The 12,215-nt window shown below is 44.9% G+C and overlaps 1 protein-coding gene across 1 annotated transcript in view; it reads left to right on the forward strand.

Moving 5' to 3' along the window:
- Positions 1–877: 877 nt before the first annotated feature.
- Positions 878–12,215, forward strand: part of FUS (FUS RNA binding protein) — a 225,658-nt gene continuing 214,320 nt past the window's right edge. Inside the window, exon 1 of the mRNA XM_033944416.1 lies at positions 878–1,010. Within this exon, the coding sequence (XP_033800307.1) occupies positions 902–1,010 (109 nt within the window). The 5' untranslated portion in view covers positions 878–901. The remainder of the gene's footprint in view (positions 1,011–12,215) is intronic.

The following is a 12,215-nucleotide window of genomic DNA, read 5'->3' on the forward strand; positions in this document are numbered from 1 at the left end:
CCCACTCACTGTTAGATAACTATACTCATTGTGCCATATCTTCTGCCAGAAACTCCCTAACCCTGACATCTGTAGTGTAGTAAGGGGGGGGGGGGGGGCGGGGGGGCGGGGTCCACCCCGGGCACTGGCATCCATCCTCTTCTCTGCTCCCTGCTTTTTCCTGAACCCCCCATGCCACGCGTGTTTGCCCCTTTAACTTTCCTGGTGCGAACAGTATCACAAACTTGCTGCCCGCGACGGCTCTCTGTTGTCACTTCCGAGTCCTGTGCCTAGGAAGTGACATCAGAGGGAGAGCTGACAAGACACAGGCAGAAAGCTCATGATGTTGCTCACGCTGGGAAAATTAAAAAGGCGAAAAAAGCAGGGAACGAAGCTACCACTCCTGGTGCTACTCATGCCACTGCCGGGAATGTCCTGTCTGTCTGTTCATATTAGATTGTAAGCTCTTCTGAGCAGGGACCAAATTTTGAATATTAAATGTACAGCACTGTGTACATCTTTCAGCAATATAGAAATGATAAGTAGTAGTAGTAGTTGTTTTCCCATTCCGTGACGAATCATCATAGTAGGTATGCCTGGAAAACTAGGAAAAGAAAACCATTTTGAGCATTGAAAACAGTATATTTAGAAAAATTGGGCAATACCAGAGAAGCCCGAAAACGCGAAACTTACTTTAAAAGAAAAACAAAACAGACATTTTGCACTCAAGGTTATAGTTACTTTATGGGTGATAAAGTCTATGATTAGGCAGCAATATTATAGTCAATAGATCCCTTCTCCTTCCTCCTTAAATGTGAGGAATATCTTTCTTGGGACAAGTTACATATGGAAAATGATAAATTGATATTTGCTTCTCTTCGTCATGCTAAAGTCAGTAATATGTGCTGCCTCCTCCCCCCGGATGTTGTGGTGGAGATGGTCTCTTCCGGTTGGGTGTAGTTCCAATTCCTTGCGCGTTCTTTCTCTGTATGTGACGAGAAGGAGAAACTGTTTTATCATGGCTTCTAACGGTGAGTTATAGGGAATATTAAAATTGTCACAATTAATAGAAAAGAGGTTAGAAAATAGAGCACGCAAAATAGGTGATTTATGATAAGAGGTGAATCGAAAATTAGGAACAAAAGACCGGTTAATTGTATCGATTCTTGTCTAGAAAAAAAAAGACGTTTTTCAAAGAAGAGCTTTAGTTCTGTTCGAGAGGACTGCATGGTTCACTCGTTCAACTTCCGTCGGTGTAGGAAAGTAATTTGTAATTTAGAGGTCCTTTGCGGTGGAGAAAGACTACGGCTTTTGTCTTATCTGCTGAGAATGTAAAATGGCGGCAAGAACTTACACCTTACTCTTTTCTTCTGCTTTTTGTATCTTTTAATTTAGAACATTTTTCCCCGACAGTCGTCATTTCTCTAGATAGTACGAGATGCGTTGTATGTTTAGTATTTCTTTTCGGTTTTGTATTTTGGACAATAGTTTACTGCGTCATACCAGTCGCCATCTTAGGATGGAGAGCAGAGTGGTTGGGAAACGAACGGGAAGACGATATGTGAATGTATTGTGCGGTGAAGAAAGCTTAAGCTGGATAGCAGTGTTTGGAAAATATATTCAGTCGGGAGCTGAAAAGGGTACAGCGGGAGTAGAGCCGATTGCGTGGGTAGAGACTTTGTTCTCTTGTACTTACCGTAATTCCCGCCCTCTTTTTTTCTCTGCCCTATTGTATTTGAATGTGACTTTATCTCCATTGTCTCGTAGTAGACGAAATATGAGAGAAAAAAAAAGAAGAAAGCTAACGAACCGGTTAAGTAGTTGAAGAAAGGGGTTGGGCGTGCGAACCTTCCTATTGGTGATGTACCTTGTTCGTTTTTTCACTTAACGATAGTGAGCCTAAGATTGAGAGGGTAACATGATTTTTCTTTCTTTCTTTTTTTTTTTTTTTTAACAATTTAATGCTCTGAAGTATTTATCTGTCTTTAGACGCTCACATTTTAAAAAGTATATTCTCAATTTAAATTTAATATAGCTACTTGTATTTTATGTTTCATATTAAATGAGGGCTGATAAAAAAAAAACCTGTGTGATCTGTTCAGCCTGCACAATAAGGCAGCAGATTGCACCTCTGTCCTGTTTATAATGTGAAGGCTAAGTTCTGCTCCCTTGGAGTCCATACTACAGTGGTGAGAATTTTGCATTTTCAACTTTCTGATGTTTTATTTTACTTTCTTTGATTTAATAGATTTGACTGTGTACCACATTATAAGGGATATGTTTGGCTATTAGAATCAACTTTTTAAGATCATGTTTTCTAATTTTACAAATTTGCTTCAAAACTGGATCCTGATTGTCTAATTAGTACACATTATTTCTGACTAATCAGGCTGCTTTCCAGATGTCTAGGTAACAGTGCAGCTGTAAAAAGTGCTGGCTTTTGGGGTTTCATACACTTTCTGCATCAACCATGAGTAAGACTCGGAACCTGACGTTAGGAGTGTTTGCGCCAGTGATGAGCAAGGGACCATTTTCATGCCACCAGATTGCCAGCAAAGCTTAGTCACAGTGCAATAGTAAAGAAGAAAGCAGCGGGTTAAGTGGTAGACAAGCCTTGGTCCTGTCATCCATGTGCATCAACATCATGCCAAGACTGCACTTTGATGCATTTCATTGATAAATTGCAAGTTGACCTCATTTCAGCTGCTGCATAAACAATCGGATGAGTGTCATGTCGGTGTCAGCTCATCTACAGTTCGTTGCTGATACCTGCAGGACTGCAGTGCATCCAGTAAGCCACTGATGACCAACATCCAAAGGCGCAACCGGATTGAATAGGCATAGCAGCACTTAAGTTGAATATAAGAGAGGTGGGAAACGGTACAGTCAACTCCACTTAAGTACAAACCAGTTGGACTGAAACACCACATGCGCTTAAATGGAGTGTGCGCTTAATCGGAGTACCACTTTTTGGTCATGGAAAATCACAGTACGCTGTAGTCGGATGCAATAAAACTTTTATTTAACAAAAAACACACCAAATACAATGTAAAATGGTTCAGTTATAGAAACCACTGTTCCATCTAATGCAATATGTACACTGTAAACCTTTTTTTAAACTATCATTCTACTGAAATAATCAGTCATTGTTTTCTGCACGCAGATTGCATGATTCAGGCTGTGTATCTGACTACTGATGCTGTAAAACTGTCCATAGTCGTGACATCCATTTATCTCCAGATAACAATGCAGCATGTGTAGGGACTTAAGCGCATCCGAGAAGGAAACAGTCTCTGAAAGTGTTTCATTAGTTGTGATGACAGCAGCAGTATCTCCGTCCTCATCAGACTCTTGGTTGTCTGCAGTGTCTTTTATGACTGTACGATAATGGAATTAGTGCTGTCAGACGATGTGGGCACATCGTCGTTAACAGTGACATACAGCTCAAACTCTTGTGGCAAGAGTCCAACTGGGAGTTCAATGGACGAAGTGTCAGCTTCAGTTGTCTCATTAGATGGGTGAATGAAGCTTGCCCGTCGATAGCAATTTGAAATTGATGATGAGACTAGACTTCATGCCTCCCATACCATATGAAGAGAGTCTAGCATTGTCATTTTTCTCGTGAGCTCAGCAGTTCGGGGGCTGGATTCTGTGCTTGCATCAATCACTGCCATCACATATCTTAGGATGAGTGACCTGTAATGATGTTTGAAGTTTGCGATTATCTCTTGATCCATTGGCTGGATCAAAGAGGTCGGGTTTGGCGGCAGAAACACGAGTTTGATGTTTGTTAGTCTTAAGTCATTGCTGTCTGCTGCACAGTTATCATACAGCATTACAGCGCCAACGGGATTCTCTGTTCCGCATCGAAACCAGTGAGCTGAACAACTTAATTGGGAGCCTGCTCCAACAAGGCGTGCGAGAACCGCTCTGCCCCTCCCCCGAGCCAGCGGTGATAAAATTAAAACAGCGCCAGTGGGATTCTCTGTCCCGCATCGAAACCAGCGGGCTGAACAACTTAATCGGGAGCCTGCTCCAACAAGGCGTGCGAGCACCGCTCCGCCCCTCCCCCAAGCCAGTGGGGATAAAGGTTAAAACAATAGCGCCAACTGGATTCTCTGTCCCGCATCGAAACCAGCGGGCTGAACAACTTAATCGGGAGCCTGCTCCAACAAGGCGTGCGAGCACCGCTCCGCCCCTTCCCCAAGCCAGCGGGGATAAAGATTAAAACAACAGCGCCAACTGGATTCTCTGTCCCGCATCGAAACTAGCGGGCTGTGCTTGCATCAATCACTGCCATCACATATCTTAGGACAAGTGACCTGTAATGATGTTTGAAGTTTGCGATTATCTCTTGATTCATTGGCTGTATCAAAGAGGTCGGGTTTGGCGGCAGAAACAGCGGGCTGAACAACTTAATTGGGAGCCTGCTCTAACAAGGCGTGCGAGCACCGCTCTGCCCCTCCCCCAAGCCAGCAGGGATAAAGATTAAAACAGCGCCAATGGGATTCTCTGTCCCGCATCGAAACCAGCGGGCTGAACAACTTAATCGGGAGCCTGCTCCAACAAGGCGTGCGAGCTCCGCCCCTCCCCCAAGCCAGCGGGGATAAAGGTTAAAACAACAGCGCCAACTGGATTCTCTGTCCCGCATCGAAACCAGCGGGCTGAACAACTTAATCGGGAGCCTGCTCCAACAAGGTTTGCAAGCACTGCTCTGCCCCTCCCCTGAGCCAGCGGGGATAAAGATTAAAACAACAGCGCCAACGGCGCACAGCCGTTCGGTGCGCGGCTAAGGCGCACACGCCTTAGTGTGCGCCTTTGTGAAGCGTCCTCTATGAAGCGACCTCACAGATCGGACCCGATGAAAAACAAGACGATGTGAACGTAGTGCCGCATGGATTTCACATTTTTCTCCAGATCCTCTGCAGGGTAATTGGCACTCCCACCTGCCCCCCACTGTTTCCAGCGTCCCACGTCGAGTCCAACGACTTAAGGGCTCCCAAGCCGCCTCCCTCCTTACTAGGCCGGGCATGTGAGCACGCTCTGCCCCCCCCAGAAGCGACCCGGGAACCCTAGTCCCATGACAGCTAGAGGTGACTACCTGCTACCGCCCTCCTGCCTACTACCACCAATACCGACAGCCAGCTAAGGTTTTACTAAGGTTTATCCATTAAGATTTCTGCCAAACTCTGTTGTCCACGCTGTAATTGCCAGATTCTTAGAGGCATGTGTGACTGTTGAGACATGTGTAACTATTAGAGGCATGTTAAAGGCATGTGTAACTATTAGAGGCATGTATAACTGTTAGAGGGTTGCGTAGTTGCTAGTGGCATGTGTAGTTAGGCATGCGTAACCGTTAGATGCATGCGTAACCGTTAGATGCATGTGTAATTGTTAGATGCATGTGTAATTATTAGATGCTTGTATTAGATACCTATGTGATTGCTAAACGCATGTTCCAGATACATAGGACACGCGTGTTTGTTACGTAAAACACAATCTTCAGATGCATGTATTAGACACATGCATTAGATGCATACTCTAGACCAGCGATGGCGAACCTATGGCATGCGTGCCAGCTGTGGCACGCGAAGGCCTTGCAGCTGGCACGTGGGAAGGTCCGCAATTAAGATGTGCGGCGGGAGGCGAGTGTGCCGGTGTCTGCTTTGCAGCTCACCTGGCAACAGGGCCGGACTGGCCATTGGGAGGACCGGGCATTGTCCCGGTGGGCCGCGGTCCATGCTCCTGTGCTGGCTGCAATCCTGTGAGTGGATGTTTAGCCTGCCTGTCTTCCCCTTAGTATCCTATGAGCCAGGCAGTGTGTGAGGGGGAAGTGGGGGGAGGAAGAGAAGCTTCACACTGAGTCTGTCACAGGAACTCAGTGAGGCTGTAGTGTGACTCCAAAACGGATGTCTACAATTAGTAAAATTCCCCAATCACATATTTTTTTATGGGGACGGATTTGTATACAGCACTTCATTAGATTTTTTTATTATACAAATTTTATCTTTTTGTAGACTTGAAGTCTTGAATAAAGAAAATGAGTACAGCAAAAAAAGCAAAAACAGATAGTGGAAGACCATTCCAAGAGGCCTGGACAGAGACATATGTAGGAAAATTAAAGAAATATCACTCCCAGTCTCTTAGTTTTAGCAACTATCTTTCAAAAACTAATCATCTTACAGTTGCCAGCTTTCAAATTTCACTGTGCATGGCAAAACATGGTTAGCCCCTCTCTGATGGAGATTTTATCAAAAAGGCAATTTTGGCTGGGAGTAATTCACTCTTCCATGATTTCCAAAACAAGGATAAAATTGTGCAGCGCATCTCTGAGATGCCGCTAAGCAGAAATACTGCAAAAGATAGGGTTCTGCGAATGGCTGCTGATGTTAGTCAACAGCTTACTTGCGACTTACAAAAAGCACCCTTCTATTCCATGTGCTTGGATGAAAGTACAGATATTACTAACCATGCAAGACTAGCACTCATTTTGCGTTATGCTACTGGTGACATCATGAGAGAAGAGCTGGTAAAACTGCTGTCTTTGCCTGGAAGAACACAAGGGATAGATATCCACAATGCTGTGATGGAGGCTTTTTCATCACTAGACATAAGTCCAGAAAAAGTGGTTTCAGTTACTAGCGATGGAGCACCTAGCATGGTGGGGACAACATCAGGATTCATTCATTTCTTTGCTAAGGAAGCAAAACATCCACTGATTCAATTTCACTGCATAATACATCAAGAGGCTCTCTGCGCCAAAGAAAGCAGCAAAAAACTTGACGATGTCCTCAAAGATGTAACAAAAATGGTGAACTTCATCATGGCGCGTGCTCTTAATTTTCGACAATTTCAAGCCCTTCTTGATGAGGTTCAGGCACAATATAACACTTTACTGATGTACAATAATGTCCGGTGGCTGAGCAGAGGACGAGCGTTAGAGAGATTTGTGGCCTGCTTGGAAGAAGTTAGGCTATTTATGAACAAAAAGGGGGAAGACTATCCTCAACTCACCAACATGGCCTGGCTTACCAACCTCATGTTCTTTACAGATTTTACTAACCACTTTAATGTACTAAACAAAAAATTACAAGGCATGGGAAAAACAGCAGAAAGCATGTTTAGTGACATCAAAGCTTTTGAGAGAAAATTGCATGTTTTTGAAAAAGACCTTGAGAGTGGACAGCTAAAATATTTTCCCAACCTAAAAATACATTTGGATAATTCTACAACATTTGTGGACAGTCATAAAAAAACACCAGGAAATCCACAAAGCATATTCCACCATTGTAGCCGAAGCAAAGGAGAATTTTAGTAAAAGATTTTCTCAGTTCCGTAAGATGGAGACAACCCTTTCATTTATAACTTCCCCAGAAAAGTCCACTTTTGAAGATCTTGATCTTTCCTGCTTACAGTGGTTGGATATTCAAAATTTGGAAATGGAGCTACTGGAATTTCAAGAAAGCTCTATCTGGAAAAGTAAATTCAATGACCTGCGTGCGGCTCTTGAACGTATTGAGTGTGAAAGGGTGACAAATGAAATCACTGCTAGCAGTTCTGAAAATGAAATCCTAAAAGCGTGGAATTCTCTGCCAGACAATTTTAAGTCCATGAAAGCACTTGGGATTGCTCTTCTTACTTTGTTTGGGTCATCCTATGCTTGTGAGCAGCTGTTTTCGGCTTTGAATCATATAAAATCTGATGCTAGAAACAGATTAACGGATGACATGAGTGCTGCATGTGTTGCTCTGAAATTAACGCACTATGAGCCAAGGATTGACAAGTTATCAGCATGCATACAACAACAAAAATCACATTAATTTTTTTCAGAGCATGCCCAATGCATATGTTTACATGAAGCAGTGTTTTCAGTTTGCAGTTAAGACACTTTCTAAGTTATTTAAATATTATTTAAAGATGTTATTTAAAAAAGGGACTTTACATGGCCCTGTTGTATTCCAATCTGGAATTTCAAATACAAACTGTTGGTTTAATTAAAAGCTCTTTTGTTTTCTTTACATCATATTATTAGAAATGTAATGATTTAACTATTTTCAAATTTGATTGTAAATTTTACAAAAAAACATGTATAGACTCTTTGGGAATACACACCGAGTCTTGACACAGTTAACAGTTTTAAGAAGTTTGTCTTTTTTTTTTACTCAGGATACATTTGACATGTTATGTGAATAATACATTTAAAATATATTGTGTAACTGAATCAAATTCTTCCTAAATTCATTAAATTGAATGAAATCATTAAAACATTATAAATTGCCAATAAATTGAAATGAAAACCAAAGGATTGTGAATCAAATTGATTCTCTGACAATACAAAGATTCCAACCTTTAAAAATGATGTTACATAGTTCAGGCAACTTTATAAAGAGTTTTTAGATACTAAAATCTTGTTATTAAGGTTTAATTGACGTGCTGGCACTTTGAGGAAATTCTTTGGTTTTGTGCGGCAGTTTGGGCACTCGGGCTCAAAAAGGTTAGCCATCACTGCTCTAGACACATACATTAGACCACATATTAGACGCAGGAATGACTTTAACACATGTCTTAGACATATGTATGTCTCAAGTTGAATTGCAAGTTGCGATAGTGAACTCCCCCAACTGAACCACCACTACCAACTTCTAACTATATCTTAAGAACTATATCCACTTGAGTCATCTTAAGAACTATATCAATCTGCCTAACAACCATACAAACTATAAATTGAGAATTTTAGGGAAACTTACACAGGTTTTGCGACAGGAAGAAGCACACTACACTGCAAACATGAATCTCCTACTGATCTTATTGATGTATCTGATAAGCGGTAGCATCAAAGATGTTAACTCACTCTACCCACAATTACAATCAATCCACTACCCTGATCTATCAATCATGCACATCATCAACCCACAAGAAGACATAATAAATCGCATTAATGTTATCTCAAATAAAAGAAGACATCAACGAACCCTTAAAAAAAGAATAAGGGAAGTAAAACCTATCAGAACCACTACTTCTATCAAACCTATCTCATCCACACCTATTCCCTGCGCATATCAACACTAGATCTGTCAGGAATAAGGCTTTCCTAATTAAAGTTTGGATCATCAGCAAGCAAATAGCCTGCCTTTTTCTAACCGAAACATGGCTATTGTCTGAAGATGATCCAATAATAATTGATCTCCTACCAGATAATTTTAAAATCCTTACGTTAAACCGTGAGGGAAAAAAAGGAGGAGGATTAGCAATTATTCTTAAAGAAGGATTTGAGTTCGAACTATTGGATTCCAAAGTGACCAATCAACTAGAAATTTTAGCCTGTAAAATCAGTAACAATCAACTAGAAGAATCCTTATCTTGCAGATTATTCTATGTCCCGCCAAAGAGGACTTCTGCGAATTTGTCCTACATAACTCAATTGATCCTTCCTACAATATCATCGCAGGTGACATAAACATACACCTAGATGAAGAGGAAAATACAGACGCGAAATAATTTAAAAACTTTCTATCCCTACTTAACTACAACCTTCCTGTGCCCACACAAACACATGAAAAAGGCCATCATTTAGATGTGGTAGCCATGTCCACAAAGGATATCCTAGACCCCGTCATCTCTCTACCTAAAGGCACCTGGTGTCACGATATTTGGTCTGACCATTTAGCACAGTTACTTACCGTAACAGGTGTTATCCAGGGACAGCAGGCATATATTCTCACATGTGGGTGACGTCATCTACGGAGCCCCGATGCGGAAGCATTTTCAAGCAAACTTGATTGAAGATTTAAGTTTGCTCTGCTGCTCCACGCATGCATGCCTTCCTGCTCCACTAGGGGGTGCATCCCCTCGTGGTCTCCAGTTCACTTAACTAGCAAAGAAGCCAACCTCGGGGAGGTGGGTGGGTTGTGAGAATATATGCCTGCTGTCCCTGGATAACACCTGTTACGGTAAGTAACTGTGCTTTATCCCAGGACAAGCAGGCATGATATTCTCACATGTGGGTGACCTCCAAGCTTACTGAAGAGGGATGGAGGGAAGTTGGCAATTTAAGCAAATAGATTTCGCAGTACCGATTGGCCGAACCGGCCATCGCTTTTGGACAGTGAGTCCAGACAGTAGTGGGAGGTGAAGGTATGAACCGAAGACCACGTGGCAGCCTTGCAGATTTCCTCAATAGGTGTGGACCTGAGGAACGCTACGGAGGCTGCCATCGCTCGGACTTTGTGTCCCGTTACTCGACCATGCAGCGCGAGACCAGCCTGAGCGTAGCAAAAGGAGATGCAATCGGCCAACCAGTTGGACAAGGTGCGTTTGGAAACTGGGTGGCCTAACCGGTTTGGGTCGAAGGACAGAAACAGTTGTGGGACTTTCCGGTGTGGCTGAGTGCGTTGGAGGTAAAAGGCCAACGCTCTTTTGCAGTCAAGAGTGTGGAGCGCCACTTCTCCAGGGTGAGAGTGGGGCTTGGGAAAAAACACAGGTAAGACAATGGACTGATTGAGATGGAAATCAGACACTACTTTAGGTAGGAACTTTGGATGGGTGCGGAGTACCACCTTGTCGTGATGGAATACCGTGAAGGGTGGGTCCGCTACCAGAGCTTGTAGCTCACTAACCCGCCGTGCGGACGTGAGCGCGAGTAGGGAAATTATCTTCCAAGTGAGGAATTTTGGATGGCATTTGTCTAGGGGTTCAAATGGAGGTTTCATTAGTTGAGCCAGAACCACGTTAAGGTCCCAAACCACCGGGGGGGGGTTTGAGAGGGGGGTGGACGTTCAGCAGACCCTTCATGAAGCGAGTGACTAAGGGATGGAGCGAGAGGGCTTTCCCTTCCAGGCCCGCCCCCTTCCGCGTGTCCCGTCAAAAGGACGGGGATGGTTTGGTGGTCGCAGGCGGTTGGGACTTGGGCATGGCCCTGTGGTGGGCTTGCGGCCGCCTGGGTGGGGGCCGCGAGAAGACAGGGGTGGACTTTTGTGGGTAGCGGCGCGGAGGGGCCCTATACGGCCTGGACGCTGGCGATTTGGGCTTTTGCCGGACAAGGGAGGCAAACGAGCGTTCATGTTCGGAGAGGCGCTTTGTGGCCGCCTCGATAGTGTCATCGAACAATTCCTTTCCCACGCAGGGGAGGTTAGCCAAACGGTCCTGTAAGTTGGGGTCCATGTCGACCAGGCGCAGCCAAGCTAGTCGGCGCATGGCGATAGCGAAGGCTGCTTCTCTGGAGGAGAGTTCGAAGCCATCGTAGGCCGCGTGGAATAGATGAAGGCGCAGGTTGGAGAGGGACTCTAAAAGCAAGCCGAACGTTCCTTGCCGGGAGGTCGGTAGGTCAGTCTCAAAGGCTCTCAATAGTCCAATGAGGTGTTTGAGGTAGGATGTGAAGGTGAAAGTGTAGCTTTGCACCCTAGAGGCCATCATTGCGTTTTGGTATAGTCTCCTGCCAAACTTGTCCAGGGTTCAGCCTTCTCGGCCTGGGGGGACCGCTGCTGAGACCCGGGACGGGTGAGCCTTTTTCAAGGAGGATTCTACTAGCAGCGATTGGTGGGAGAGCTGTGGTTGCTCGAATCCCGGGTAAGGTACTGTGCGGTACTTGGCCTCCATTTTGGAGGGTACGGCCATGACCATGTAGGGGGTCTCCAGGTTCCTGAAGAAGGCCTGTTGGAGTACCGGGTTAGGTGGTAAGCGAAGGGACTCTCTGGGCAGTGATGGCATATCCAGCTCCGCCAGGTACTCCTTAGAGTATCTGGAGTCGGACTGGAGGTCTAAGTCCAATGCGTGGCCCATGTCTTGGACAAAGCGAGTGAAGGATGGGCGAGATGTCCCCGGGGCCCCGTGTGGGGTCGGGGAACGAGACCTTCGTTGGGTGGAGAAGGATGGGGAGGCTTCCCTCGAGTATCGAGGTTCATGCTCTGATCCATGCTCCGAGGCTGGGGAAGCACTGTGAGAGTGTTCCGGGGTTGTCGATCTTCGGCGTCTCGAGGAGCCCCTCGGAGACGATGCTGGGGTTAGGGGTACCGATCGATGTCGGATTGGTGACCTCGATCCGGACTCCCTCGGAGAATACGTCCGAGGGGGAGTTCGGAGGATGCGCGGGTTGGAGAGTGATAACTCAGCCACCCTTAGTGGTCCCGTACGAGGTGTGGGAGAACGGCCTCGTAGAGTTGGTGAACCTCGGGCCTTCTTGGAGGCACGGCGGTTCGAGGTTTCTGTCGTTTTAGAGCCCGACGTTTTGCCCCTTGGCG

The sequence above is a fragment of the Geotrypetes seraphini genome, chromosome 5, assembly GCF_902459505.1.
Source record: "Geotrypetes seraphini chromosome 5, aGeoSer1.1, whole genome shotgun sequence".
In the NCBI taxonomy this organism is placed as follows: Eukaryota; Metazoa; Chordata; class Amphibia; order Gymnophiona; family Dermophiidae; genus Geotrypetes; species Geotrypetes seraphini.